This window comes from Carassius gibelio, chromosome B24 (genome assembly GCF_023724105.1).
Source record: "Carassius gibelio isolate Cgi1373 ecotype wild population from Czech Republic chromosome B24, carGib1.2-hapl.c, whole genome shotgun sequence".
NCBI lineage: Eukaryota > Metazoa > Chordata > Actinopteri > Cypriniformes > Cyprinidae > Carassius > Carassius gibelio.
The window spans coordinates 6230473-6245883 of NC_068419.1; the positions used below are offsets into that span (position 1 = coordinate 6230473).

Here is a 15411-nt window from a genome sequence, read left to right on the forward strand (position 1 = left end):
GCTCCATCAGTTTATGAACCATGGCTTCTGAACTTGTGTGGATTATTGTGATGTTTTTAATCAGCCGTTTAGACTCTCATTCTGACAGCACCCATTCACTGTAGATGAATTAACGGAGAGCAAGTGATGTAAAGCTAAATTTTTCCAATTTATTTCAGATTTCCTTTAAACTTCTGCTTTTGTGTTGCACTGAAGAACCATTCAATGGTTAAACCATTAAAACATATTGATTACAAAATGTAAAGCCTTTTTATATTTGTTTTTCTTGTGGGAAATGCACAGAAAGTGAAGGTTTTCAGGTTCAAAACGGACACATTTGTTCCTAAAAGGCCATACTGACTGGTTCCCCAACAATGCAGATTGATTATAATAAGTTATTTCCCCTTAACGTGCCAGGCTGGCTGCATAAAAGCTCAAATGAGTTGGATCAGATCTCTTTGAAAGACTGAATCTACAAAGTCTCAGTCTGTGCTCTGTATTCATACTGTGATTCAGTTGCCGTGGCGTGCACACGGCAGAGTTCAGCTAAGCCAGTGTGATTGCAATTGATTTCTGAACACATCTTCCCCAGGCGCCAAGAGTTCAAATGCACAAATTACCCATGTGCTCATCATAGATATGGAAATCTGAATACAGCTGAAAATTATGCAGTCTAGAAAGGCACAGATTTGATGTTTTAGTGTCAGCTGGTGATTTTTGACTGTGCTATAATTGTAGCTACATATAATTGTTTGACCAGGTTTGTGTCTGTTTGCATTTGAATGCACACCTGTGAATGACCTGATCAGGAAGTGTTGATTTTAATGATATGAAGAGTTGCTTATTAGCTTGAACACTCTTGGTGATAACAGAGCCTACAAGATCAATTTCATTGATGCACAGTGACCTCTGCTGGTACTAATCTTGAGGTTCTGTTTTTTTTTTTTTTTTTTTTTTTTTTAAACTAAAGACCATGAATTTAAATCTTTGTATATCATGTCTTTCACCATTAACATTTACAAACAAATTTCCTTTCTAATAATTGATGGGTATTTTATAATGAAAATAAATAGGACTATTCATATTTAAATGCATATAAATGACTGTGTTACTGATGCACCACATTTTATGTTCATGCTATATATATATATATATATATATATATATATATATATATATATATATATATATATATATATATATATATATATATATATATATATATATATATATATATATATATATATATATAATATTCATTTTTACATGGCTTAATTCTGATTGATAATGTTGAAATTTGGTGGTCAGATAATTTTGTATAAACTGCATAATAATATTACAGTCCCAGTCGGTGAATATCTTGCAAATCTGTGGCAGTTTCATATTGTCTCATTCTTCTCATGTAATATATTTTCCGCTTTAAACAATATTTCACATCCATTTATTTAGTAAGTAGCAGTGTAGTTAACAATAATAACTGTCTGATTATAATACAATCCCTTACTTAATAAATAATCATTATCTTTCTTCTATTTTTCTCTAAGGTTATGGACACACTGTCCAAACTCTCTCATACACACATTGCACAGCAGACTGGAATAAGGTATTTGAAAAAGAAGAAATGAATAATTATACCTATTTTAAGAGCGCAGCGGATAAAAAATTCATATTTTATCGCTCTCTCTGCCTCTCTCTCTTTCTATTCTAGGCCGTTTCCCACAGAAGAGAGTGTTGAGGACGAAGACATTTATAACCATCTAGAGGATCTGATAGAGTGAGTCATTTTTCTGCTTCCAGTGTTTCTCTTCCTCCTGATCGTTTAACCTTTGGCTCACTGCAGTCTCTCTGTTAGATATAGGGGCCTCAGGCTGAGGTTAACATGTCACGCACTTACATATGTGTTAAAAAATACTTTGTCTTTATAATATACTGTCTCTTTAAATGTCAGAAAGTGGCAATCTTAAGTTGAATTTAAGAACTGTAATACTTTCTTAATCTCTCGATTATGAGTGCACTACATTTCACTCTTACATATGAGATCACAGATTTGTATTTGATTAAATTCCGTTCTTATTTTCAGTTAAAAATCTATATCTAGTCACCGATAACTACTGCTTCTGAGCAATAACAGCGAAGTAACAGGCCGTCGAGTAGGCCAACAAGTAGCATCAGCATAAATGTCTGTTCTCCTCATATGACAAGCTAGAGGATTTGATATTATGCTTCGCAAATATGGATGCTGCTGTCACTATGTGTTGGTTTGACCTCATCACATCTGTTTCTTAGCCACACATAAACAAGGCCCTCTAGCAGATGTGATGGTTTGTTCATATGAAACGTGTTTGTTGAGTGCTTTTCCCTGGAGGGTGATGTGCCTGTACGATTCTATCCCTGTCAGAGAGAGACTTTTTCCTTCAAGGCCTTTTGTAATAGATTTGAACTGCAGACATGGTTAGGAAAAGAAATCAACACAGTTTGTCTCTCTGTCGTTCTCTTTTACACCCATCTGGAGAACATATCTGAGTGATTTTAAGGCCTGACTCAGCTGGAAAGTCTCTTGGCTCATGCTTGTGCTGTAGCTGAAAACCGTGCGTTTCATTTAGAAGAGGGAAACATTATCCTTTAAAAGCAGTTTCTAGAAGAAGTCTTTTTTTTCCTCCAGCATATTGAATATGCTGAAGCATTTGAACATGTCTTGATGTCCTCTCGGGGTTTTGTGTTTCAGCGTCCATCTATTTCTTTCTGCTTACTGTAAACTAACTGTAGCCAGATAGTAATTGTATATACTAAACTAAAACCTTTGGAGAAGCTCTGAATGTCGTTGGTCTGTGTGTCTCAGTGAGAATGGTGTTGAGGATGAGGAAGATCTCTATGACTGTGTGTATGATGATGATGAGGGAGGAGAGGTGTATGAAGACCTGATGAAGGTCGAGCTGGTACAACCGCAGGTGAGTTCACTGAAAGGCGTTATACAGCGTATATAACCGTGCTTTAGGTTGCAAGTCCTAAAACGCTCTCTGTTTCACTCTCGTGCTGCTGTAACTACAGAAACAGGTCGAGACGGACATCAGAAGCTGCTGTCTGATGGAAATCAAGCAGACTGAGGAGAAATACACAGAGACGCTGGACTCCATAGAGAAGGTGAGGCCTCTTTAGAGCTGCACAGTCAGACCTGCTGTAATATTAAAGCTTTAGTTCTGTGTATGAGATCTGCTAGATGTAATGAACACATCATTTGTAAAAAAACCACAGTAACCACAGGTCAAATCATGGATGAATCATTCGTCAAATCAATCATACCATGTTTAGATTTATCTTACTGTGCAATATTTTACAATGATATCCATTGCTGCTGGCAATATACAATGGAAATACCATTGTTAACAGTTGCATTATCATAACATTAAAACATAAAAAAAAAAATTTAAATGACAACAATTCTGAAAACAATGTCCAGTTTTGAAAATGCTTGAAAAACACATTTAAAAACTATAACTTAAATTATCATTATTATTATTATTAATGTTTATTTTAAATCTTAGTATAAATATACAGTAAAATCATGGTCAATTTCCACAGTGTATCATTATTTTGTAATTTATTTATTTATTTACATATTATTATTATTAGTAGTAGCAGTAGTAGTACAATTTATGTATTAATAATAATATTATCAACATTTTATTAGTTGGATTTTTTATATTAGTATGAATATACAACATGTTTATTGTAGTAGCTATAATAAAACCATGGTCATTTACATAGTGGATTAAATAATCATTATATTTTACATTTTATATATATGTAATAAAGCTTTATTGTAGTTTATTTATTTATTTGTTATAATAATATTCATTATTAAATGTTCAAAAATCATCATTAAATGTGTTCATTTATTTGAAATCTTAGTATGAATATATTACTTTTTTATTATAGTTCCTATGATCAAAACAAGGGAAAATTCCACAAAGATTGATTATATTGCAATATGACTTTATTGTGTGCATCAGCTTATCCATAGCAACTGTTTTTATTTCCTCCACCCACAGTTCTTTATGAAGCCTCTGGGACAGTCACTGTCCAGTGTGGAGATTGAAAAAGTGTTCATCAATATACCAGTGAGTCACAAACACCTCTAACCTCTAATTTTTAGCATGAATCACAGTGTAATTTATCTTTTGCCTAATATTTTGATGTTCTGTATTGTACCAGGAGCTTGTGAAGGTGCACATGAGTCTTCTGAGAGAGGTCCAGGATTCAGTGATCATGCATAACGCCAGCAACCTGTTTCAGATCTTTATAAAATACAAAGAAAGGTGACTGATTTATCCTTTCAGCGATTAAAAGAATGAAGCCATCCTTCCCCTTCTCACATGTGTCTGTTTTCCTGTGTGATAGATTAGTCCTGTATGGGAAGTACTGCAGTCAAGTAGAATTAGCCATTGCGTTTTTGGATGACATCTGTAAGAACAGAGAGGACGTCAGGCAGATGTTAGAGGTAAGACATTGTCAGACTATATTCATGAAACATCTTGGGTCACAAGTGCGTTTTCCATGAATACTTTTTTTTTGCATCAGAGGCAGAAATATTTCTTGTGAGAAACTGGAATAATTATCTAACATAAAGTTTACGATCTAATATTTTAATAAAAGGTGTCATTTAAACCATACAGCTTATCTAATTGGCATTCAATTAATTGTAGGTTTGGATGTACTCTGCATTTTGTTATGTGATTTTGTCTCCCCTCATTATAAAAAGAATGTAGCATTTCTAAAGAACATGACACAGAGCAAGTGACATTATTTTGACCCTTTGTACAGCATAAATTAATTTGTTATGACATTATTTATGAAAGTAGTTATATGTTTCACTGCTGAAACTGAAGTGGAACTATTTATTTGATGTTAGACAGTGCCACCTGGTGGTTAAGAACGGTGCAGAACATTTGTGAACATTTATTTCAACGTTTTGCTCTCTTCATCTATTTGCAGAACAGTCATGTCACAGTCACATATGTGTTTTACTTTTATAATCTTTTTATTATTATTATTAATTTCAGCTATGTTCCAAACGAGCCAATAACGGGAAGTTTACTCTGAGAGATCTTCTGGTGGTTCCAATGCAGAGAGTTCTGAAGTATCATCTACTTCTACAGGTCTGACATCATTTTGCTGTATTCCTGCTCATAATATATATATATATATATATTTTTTTACCTGAGCATTGATTACTGAAAAAAGCAGATTTATTTTAGAATTAGAGATACTATTTTAAATAAAAATATATACATTTATATAGTCATTTTAATTTATTATGAGTATACTTTTAAGAATTCTTTTGTTTTGTTTTCGGTTTTAATTTAGTTAAAGTTTTAGTAAAAATTACATTTTATTGTGTTTTTGTTTTCATCTATATTAGTTTTTTTGTGAAAAATATGTATGTATATGTATTTAATTATTTCTATCTATTTTATTTTTTAGATTTAGACTAACTAAATCTATTATCTCTTTAATGATATGCACTGATTAACGTGCCCTGATGTAAAAAACTGAAAAAAAGAGGGTCAGTTCTTGATGTTGTCTTTAAATGACTGCTTTACTGCTGATATCCACTAGGGGCAGTGGAGTCCATGTTTTACTCTTCCACTGAGAAGCAGCATAATGCATGTTTGAAATCCACCAATAGGTGGAAGTGTGATATATCCCAGATACCCCCAGTAGGGGCAGTGTAATTCACATAATGAGTGAGCAGCATGCTTTATTCAGTCCTGTATGTTTGGTCTGGCCCTATTCCACAAACATCTCACGCAGACTGGCATGAATATTTCATAGTGTGTCTCTGTCCATCACATGTTAGGTCTACTGCATGACCCAGCTATGAGGGGATTTAGAAATAAATGTGAACGAAGGTGAGAGAGAAATAGAAAAGCAGAGAGAAGGAGATGAGATGTGCATAGCGTGTGTGAACCGAAGCCACCGCGATCCTCCTGCTGTTGCAGGAACCTTTCGGCTCTCAGCGGACAGAACAGCGAAGGTGTTTTCTCTGTGTGTGTGTGTGTGTGTTTGTGTCTACTTAGCATGCCTGCAAGGCTGTCCACAGCTCAGTTCACCTCCCTGCCCATCTGGCCAGCTGTGGGTTTAGGGAATGTGTGTGTGTGTGTGTGAGAGAGGCAGGCGCTGCAGATAGAGCGTCTGTCTGTCTGCTGCCCCTCTGGAGAGCAGGCTAGCGTGTGACAGACTGTCTTTCTCTGCTCTTTGCTCTGCTGGAGGAAGCCTTGGCCAGTGAGAGAAAGAGCAGGCCAGCTTTACATAATGAGTCATAATCAAAATTCATTAATAATCTAATATAAGGGATGCTAGTATTTATATAATGAAATGAAATTAATTAAATTAAATATTTGTAAATCTTATCTAGTCTTTGTACTAGATAAATATGTATTTATTTATTATTTATGGGGTGCAAGAAACCAATACTTTTATTAAACCTTTAGATTGCTATTTCAAATATATGCTTTTCTTTGAACTTTTTATTCTTCAGAAGTTTCTGAAAAATTAAAAATAGTTTCAACTTTGATAATAATACGACATGATTCCTGAGCACCAAACCGGCCTATTCGAATGATTTCTGAAGGATTTAGTGTTACTTTAATATTATTTATAATATATATATTTTTTTATATTTTAAAATAGGATTTTTTTTTATACTAATGTATAGGTTGAAGTTATTTTTATTAAGTTTATTTATTTTGTGCCTTAACATTATTTCAGGCATCACGTTTTGAATATTTTTGAATAGTTCAATTTTCAACAACAGTGTTATTAATAGTAAAAGTTTTAGTTATAGGTTACAAAAATAGCCATGTATCATGTGACACTGAAGAGTGCAGTATGATAGTGTACAGTATGTCCATATTTAGAAAATTATATTTTTACTGTAACCGTACAAAGAAGGGGTTGTAAAAGTAATAATTGTAAAACTTACAGAAATAACAAAAATATGCCTTTAAGGAAAATGTTCTTAGCCGATAAATATCAGTTTAAAGTGGTAATATTTTTTACATCGAGTGACGAATTTTGAGCAGAATTTGTACAGTTGGTTAGTTATTAGACATTAAAATGTGCAAAGTGACATTATTGTACAATACTGTGATGCAGGCCTGTGAAATCACATCCGGACAATATTCTCCTGGACTTCTGCAAACGTTTGGATAAGAGATTGGCTGCATTTTATTTCTGCGGTAATCTCTGTGTTCGTGTCATACCTCCTTTCTGTCTCTCTCTATCTCTCTCTCTCGCTGTGTGAGGGCAGAAGGAAGTGAGAATGAAAAATAAGGTGATGTCCGTCTTTCTGCTGATAATAATGCGCAGGTTCAGCTTGACTGACGCAGGGGATTTGGCTTGTGCTGGATGGCAATATATCTCTTAGGCCAAAAGGAAGCCATTTATCAGACCCGAGTAAAGGACATTCATAGCACCCTCCCTTATCCTACAGACTGGCCCAGATGTCTTGTTTACTTCATCCCGGAGCAGGAAGGCAATTTCAACCCCACAAATACCTTTTGCTTCTCATTTCAATTCTTGAACCTGCGATGCAGGTTGGGATATTATTTCAGCTTGGGTGTGTGTGTGTGTGTGTGTGTGTGTGTGCCCAAAAGAGAAAGTAAGATAGAATACATGCGATACTGTGTATGTTTTTATTTTCAGTGTATTGTAATACAGTTGCCACATAATCAGCTTGTTTATTATATTATTCTTGGCTTACTCTTTGAATTCTATCAGAGCCACCTCTTGTTTTCAGAGCAGGGTTGATGAATACACATGTGAAATCAAGTAAAAATCAACACTTTATTAATGCACCATCCTCCTCAGCTAATATTAAATATTGGAAATCCCATAAAAACAATTCCTCCTGGGTCCAATTCCTTGGTTAGTATATTTATTAATTTATTTGACTTCATTATATTTTTCTGTCAAGTGAAATTGCAATTTTATTTATAATAGGTGTGTAGGTAGAAAATATGCAAGCATAAAAAAAAAAAAAATCTCAGGGCAATAATTGAGCTGTTTTTCTTTTCTAATCAAATGAAAAAAAAATGAATTCATTGAGAAATAAATAAATAATAGAATTGCATAATAAAGTACTAATAGTTGTGTGAACTTAATTAAAACACTAGAGCATGACGTTGCATTTCCGATGACTGCTATCTAAATGTGCTCTCTATTTTGTTGGTAAACAATCTGCACGGTGATGAGTAGGAGTTATGAGAGCGCGCGAGAGTGACAGATGTCCTCCGGCACGGCTTCGCTCCTGTACATCTGACTGTCTGCTGCGTTCATCATCATCTGGTGATAATAAGACACTGAGACGCGGCCCGTAGAAACTCATATCCCGCTTTCTTCCCGACAGGAACTGGTGAAACACACCCATGATGCCACAGACAAAAGTAATTTACGGCAAGCGCTGGATGCCATGAAGGTGAGTTGAGCATTTGAACGTCCTTTTCATAAGCTGTCTGTTGCAGGGACTCCTGGGTAGACGTCTTGGCCAGTGTGAGCGCATAAAATAACACATTGCGCAAGTTAAATTTAAATTAACGCATTTAGCAGACACTTTTATCCAAAGCGACTTACAGTGCATTCAGGCTATCAATTTTTACACATCATGTGTTCCCAGGGAATCAAACCCACAACCTTGCGCTTGATAGCGCAGTCCTCTATCAATTGAGCTACAGCAACACATCAAGTTCAAGTTGAAATTACAACAGTGTCAAATTTCTCTTTTAGTTTTTTTGGGGTGCGCATGCATCAACTTTTTCATAAGAAGAGCTTTCGTTGAAAATCAATGTGGCCCTCTTGACTCAGACATGATCAAGATGGTGCCGAATGCATCTTGACAGGTAACCGTTTGCTAATTGAGGCAAATCAAGCTGAGAAGATTGTGCAGATTGCACCGAGGGCTGTGATGATTTCATTTGGATAAATTAGCCACTTAGCATTGATTGGGGTATCGGGCTAACGCGGTTAACCTCCTCAAGTGCTCCCCTTTAAAGATCCTCACGGTGGGCGATCCAGCCCCCCACTCTCTGATTATTCTAGATACGTGATGATGAATGAGTCGCTAAACTCCACTCACGGGAACGGCAGGCACAGTGTTCAGAATCAGATTTGTCAAATAAGCCTCGCTTTTCAGACGCTAAATCTTATTTGCCATTTTTAGAAGGGAATGAGTCCCTTGAAAACATCACATGGGCCGAGATTGTCAATAAGGAAGCTAGAGAGGAAGTATTGTTATTTTTAGCACACAACTAGAAAGACTAGAAAGACTTTCTTGTGTGTCGTGAGGTCAAAGTCTCAGGGTGTTGAATGTTTAGTGTTGTGTTTGTGTTTCCATCTTTATAGGATCTGGCTCAGTATGTCAACGAGGTGAAGAGAGACATCGAGACTCTCCGAGACATCGACCAGTACCAGAAATCTATAGAAAACCTCGTGAGCAAAATCATGTTTTATGCCATTAATTGTTTCATTTGTCCCTTAACAAAAAAAAATACAAATAAAACGAATAATACATTAAAATAAATACATTACTAAATAAATAAAGATCTGGATTCTGCTTAATCAAGGATTGATTTTAAGAACCTTGAACACACACACACATTATAAAACATTACACATATACATTATAGAATATATAAGCTTTATATTTATATATAAAAATCTAATTTTATTATTAATTATAAATGATTAATTGTTCATAAATACATTATAAAACATTATATATATATATATATATATATATAAATCTAATTACATATAAAACATACATTGAAAGTAAATGTTATAAACTACATATAGAAACTATATACTGTGCTACTGTATATACAATTTCAATTATTTTAAACATCCTATAAAACTATACAAAAAAGGAATTTGTTAAAACGTGAGTATTTAACAAAATAGCTATTTCACTGCAATCAAAACATTAAGATATTTCAAATAAATTAGTGAATCATTAACCATTTTAGTTTACTAAAATGAATTCTCTTCACAGTGCAAACTCAGCTTGTTTTGTTAAAAGAATGTGTTTCATGCTACACTTGCTAAAAAAAAAAATGCTACTGTACAGTATGTTCCTGGAAAAACTGAACTATTTAAAAAAAACACCCAAGATAGTGTCAGCCTACTGCACAGTGCACTGATTTGCATGCCTACTTTTAGTTAGTTTTCCCCCAACACTGCTCAAAGTAGTTAAGTTGAGACAGTATGAACCTTTGGACAGTTTTGTGGAACTTGAGTCTAACTTAAGAGCATTGACCCCAAGTAGCATACAAGCATACCTGCATTAAATGTGCACCAATTTTTATGTTCTGCAGAATCAGTCTCTACGTATCTACGGGAGACCGAAAGGTGACAGCGAAGTGCGAGTAGCTTCAGTCGACAAACGAGCCAAACAAGACAGGTGAGATGATTAAAGTGTGGAATACTGCTCAGCCTGAAACTCCGCAGGTCTTTACTAAGGCCTAAGGGTTATGAAGGTGTCACCCTCAAGTGCTCCTCTTGTGTTTTCTTCTTCTCGTTTGATCTATGCCGTTCTTCTGCTGCAGGCACATCTTTCTGTTCGACGCCGCCGTGATCGTATGCAAACGGCGAGGAGATAACTACGAGATGAAGGAGGTGATTGACCTCCACTCCTTCAAGATCACCAACAACCCAACCTCAGAGAGAGAAAACCGCAAGGTGTGCAGACAGTCTCCTAATTGCCACCAAAGTTCGCTGCACCGAAGCCGAGGGCAGCAAATGTTCTGTTATGCTGTCGTGCCATAATCAGTTACTGCAGAAGAGCAGCTTTCGTTCGCACAGATGGTGTTTCCTATTAAAAACCGTCTAGCGACTGCTAACGAACGCAGCCGACACCAGACACGGCTAAATTAGAAAACATGATGTTGTTTGTTATATTACATTACGTGCTGCTGTGCCAGGATGATTATTCGTTAGATAATGCTGTAAATATTACATGTTCAAGACAGAGAGGGTGTGTGCAAGATAGAGAAATTATGCTGGTAAACACATGCAATGTTAACATCACTATTATTATTATTAGGGTTCCTCTAGGGTTCTTTTGTGAATGATGATGCCTCAAAATTTGTTGAGGGAAAGTGTTTTTGTTCGTCAGAGTCTTGGCTAATAATAATAATAATAATAATAATGAGTGAAAATTTTTTAAACTGCAGGTAAATGTTAATTGCGACTTTTTATCTCACAATTAAAAAAAATAAATAATAATAATAATTCTTGCAATTGAGAGTTTGCATCTTGCAATTCAAACTTTTTTCTTCTTCTCAGAATTGCGATATAATCTCCAAATTTGGATTTGTAAACCAACATAACTAGATATAAACATACAATTCTGACTTTTTCCCTCAGAATTGCATTATGTAAATTCGCTATTGCAAGTTACAAAGTCAGTATTGCACTGATTTAAACTTTCTTTCAGAAATAAGTTCACGAGTTCACCCTTACATCTAATCTGAAGGCAAATAGTAGGCATATTTTGGCGTGCTGTCCTGGGGGAGGGGTCCGGGCCCGGAGCATAGCCCGAACCCAAATAACTCCCCCTATCCCAATTTGGGATAAATAGATTAGAAGTGAGGAGTTGGGGTGGAGGAGGGTTGCCGAAAAACTGTCGTGGGACAGGAGGTAGGAAGACTGGATATATATACGCGTGCGTGCTATAAGATGATTAGCTAAACGAGATGCACCTGTACCAAATTGGATGATTATCTGATCGTGCTTCTCCCGAACTTTGTTAATAAAACCACATTTCACGAGTTCACCCTTACATCTAATCTGAAGGCAAATAGTAGGCATATTTTGGCGTGCTGTCCTGGGGGAGGGGTCCGGGCCCGGAGCATAGCCCGAACCCAAATAACTCCCCAAAAGAAGCTTAAAGCCATAGGACAGCAGCCAGAGAGATAAAATTTAGTTGCCCCCCAAAATATGCGTGTTGGGAAGAAAATGCAGAGCGACCTGGAGAGCCCGTGCAGTGTTCGACGAGAGCTGCGGCTCGCAACGTCTTACCAGCGAGCCCTCCATGCCGCTTATGGGAGGAGCACAATGCCAGATATCAAGAAATGAGGGACTCTTGCTGCCTCCGAAGGGAGCTGCGGCTCTGCTGCACCGGAAGGGAGAGTCCCTCTTGCGGCTGAGTACGAGGCGCGGTTTGTTGCATCTGATGGAGGGCTCTCACTGCGACTGAAGGGAGCCAGCGACTGTATCCCATCGGGAGGGAGATCCCTGGCCGCCATAGAGTATGCAACATAACTCGGACGGGGGGTTCACACTGCGACCGAAGGGAGCCGTGGGTCTGCTGCACCAGAAGGGAGAGCCCCGTCAGATGCTAAATAGGCAATGAGATTCGAGCCGCGGTTTGGCGCGTCGGATGAAGGGCTCCTAATGCAACCGAAGGGAGCCAGCGGCTGTACCCCATCGGGAGGGAGATCCCTAGCCATCGTGGAGCATGCAACATAACTCAGATGGGGGGTTCACACTGCGACCGAAGGGAGCTGTGGGTCTGCTGCACCGGAAGAGGAGCCCTAGTCCGATGCTGAGAAGGCAAAGAGACGCGACTGTTGGAGGGACTCCCGCTGCATCCGAAGGGAGCTGCGGCTCTGCTGCACCGGAAGGGGGAGTCCCCCATTGCGGGTTTATGGAGGCACGGTTTTTTGCCTCTGAGGGTTCTCCCAGCCTCCGTAGGGGGTTCGCAACTCTGCAGCAGGAGTGCTGCCCCGGAGGGGAGAGCCCTGATTGACGCTAACTAGAATACGACTGTTGGAGGGACTTTTGCTGCGTCCGAAGGGAGCTGCGGCTCTGCTGCACCGGAAAGGCGAGTCCCCCTTGCGATGCGAGGCATGGCTTGATGCGTCTGATGGAGGGCTCTCACTGCGACCGAAGGGAGCCAGCAGCTCTATTCCCCCGGGAGGAAGAACCCTATCCGCCCTTGAGCATGCAACATAACTCAGACGGGGGGTTCACCCTGCGACCGAAGGGAGCCGTGGGTCTGCTGCACCGGAAGGGAGAGCCCCATCAGATGCAGAATAGGCAAGAAGATTCGAGGAACGGTTTGATGCATAGGATGGAGGGCTCCTGCTGCGACCGAAGGGAGCCAGCGGCTGTGTCCCCCCGGGAGGGAGATCCCGGTCCGCCCTTGAGCATGCAACATAACTCAGACGGGGGGTTCACCCTGCGACCGAAGGGAGCCGTGGGTCTGCTGCACCGGTAGGGGAGCCCCGTCCGATACGGAGTAGGCAAGAAAACGCGACTGATGGAGGGACTCTCGCTGCGTCCGAAGGGAGCTGCGGCTCTGCTGCACCGGAAGGGAGAGTCCCCCTTGCGACTGTATAAGCGGCTTAATTTGATGCATCGGATGGGGGGCTGTCACAACGACCGAAGGGGGCCTGTGGCTCTGCTGCACCGGGAGGGATACCCCCATCTGCCGCTGAGCGCGCAGCGCAACTCAATGACAGATGAAAGGCTCACACTGCGACCGAAGGGAGCCACTGCCCAGCTGCACCGGAAGGGAGAGCCCTGTCCGATGCTGAAATAGGCAAGGAGATTGTAACGATGGCTGGAGGGCCCTTACTTTGGCCGAAGAAACGATAACTGAGAGGCTTCTATTATTCAAGTACACAACATGATTTAAGGAGGAATATATAAATTTTTTTTTTTTTTTTTTTTAAATGTCTGATGAACAACAACCGAGGGCATCTATCGGATTATGTGAGAGGCCCCTTTTGAGCTGCTTAAGATTAGGGCTGAAACGATTCCTCGAGTAACGCGATTACGAAAAATGATGTAGGCAAATTCCTCTGCTTCGAAGCCTCTTTTAATTTATTCTAAATCTCACGTCGGGTTCTTTCGCAATGATTTTTTTTTTTTTTTTTTGAATGAATTAATCAAAATAGGTAATTGCACTTACATCCGATTCACGAATTAATATCTCTAAATATTAAGACGGAACAGTGTTTAAATGTAAATCCTGCATGTTCTGTGTGTCTCTGTTAATGAATGGAGCAGGAGCGCGACTTCCTTTTTCAAACACACACTGAAGCGCGCATTACTCTCGCGGTAATTTCTGCGTCTGCTGTCTCGCTAAATGAGGACTTGGACACATGAACAACATCTCCAGAACTGCTCTGACAGTCAGTTCATGAGCATTTGACTTTAAGTAAAACTAGCGTCACATCACATACACAGAACTGAAAAGGTACGTCAACCCGACTAAATAAAGGTCCGGGGTCCTGACATTTTATCCTACCCATCAGATTTACTGTGCATGCACACATCAGTATAATTAAGCAACAACACATTTTGTTACTCGATTAATTTTTTTTTTTTTTTTTTTTTTTTTTTAAACCAGAGTCGTTGATGAAATGAGGGTCCATCGTGAATTTAGATTGGGCGTTCCGGAGTTAGACAAAAGCGAGCCTGATGAGGTTGAATTGGAGAATGGACATAAAATATATGTTTTTTATTTATTTATTTATTTATTTATTTTTGAGGCTCTTGCGGCAGTAGGGAAGGATGGAAAGGGCTCCTGCGGGAGCAGACACTGCTATGGCAGTGGTGAAATATAGGTAGAGGCTCCTGCGGGAGCAGACACTGCTGCGGCAGTGGTGAAATATAGGTAGAGGCTCCTGCGGGAGCAGACACTGCTGCGGCAGTGGTGAAATATAGGTAGAGGCTCCTGCGGGAGCAGACACTGCTGCGGCAGTGGTGAAATATAGGTAGAGGCTCCTGCGGGAGCAGACACTGCTGCGGCAGTGGTGAAATATAGGTAGAGGCTCCTGCGGAAGCGGAGACTGCTGCGGCAGTGAGGAAAAAACAGAAAAAGCTCCTGCAGGAGCGGACAATACTGCGGCGGTGGGGAGATACAGAGAAAGCTCCTGCGGAAGGATGGCTGAAGTGAGGATTGACCATTACAGATAGATAGGGCATGTTAGGAGAGTTAGCTATGGTAGATTAGGAGTTTTAGTGAAAGGGGATGAGCTGGCGTTAGAGGGGTTGGCTGAAGAGGGTTCGAGATAGATATATAAATAAATAAAATAATCGGCCTGACCAATAATAGGTCTTGGTACCCTCTGCCTTCTGGCAAATCTGGAGCTGGAGGCCACTGAACAGAAAAATGGTTAGTAGCATGAGGGAGCGGAAGAGTTGAGGGCGCGTTTACGAATGGAGGCGGCCTCACGTTTGCTTCAGCTGCTGTAGCTGTGGGTCGTGGGAAGGGGCTGGGGTGTGTGATGTCTTGAAGAACCTGTGTAGCCTGCACTGCTAGCAGAAGTAACAGGATGGAAATACTGAGATGTGCAGGCCCGTGTTGCAAGTAAAAGTAGCTTCATGCTTGCTTTGGCTGCTGTAGTTGTTGGCTGATTTGACAAT

General features: G+C 39.3%; 1 protein-coding gene across 2 annotated transcripts in view; it reads left to right on the forward strand.

Moving 5' to 3' along the window:
- Positions 1 to 15411, forward strand: part of LOC128012962 (guanine nucleotide exchange factor VAV3) — a 73358-nt gene that overhangs the window by 25523 nt on the left and 32424 nt on the right. For both annotated transcript variants that reach the window (XM_052595574.1, XM_052595573.1), the window contains exons 3-14: positions 1524 to 1582; positions 1688 to 1753; positions 2819 to 2927; positions 3028 to 3120; positions 4029 to 4097; positions 4192 to 4295; positions 4378 to 4477; positions 5040 to 5135; positions 8387 to 8455; positions 9379 to 9465; positions 10350 to 10435; positions 10581 to 10713. In XM_052595574.1, the coding sequence (XP_052451534.1) occupies positions 1524 to 1582; positions 1688 to 1753; positions 2819 to 2927; positions 3028 to 3120; positions 4029 to 4097; positions 4192 to 4295; positions 4378 to 4477; positions 5040 to 5135; positions 8387 to 8455; positions 9379 to 9465; positions 10350 to 10435; positions 10581 to 10713 (1071 nt within the window). The remainder of the gene's footprint in view (positions 1 to 1523; positions 1583 to 1687; positions 1754 to 2818; positions 2928 to 3027; positions 3121 to 4028; positions 4098 to 4191; positions 4296 to 4377; positions 4478 to 5039; positions 5136 to 8386; positions 8456 to 9378; positions 9466 to 10349; positions 10436 to 10580; positions 10714 to 15411) is intronic.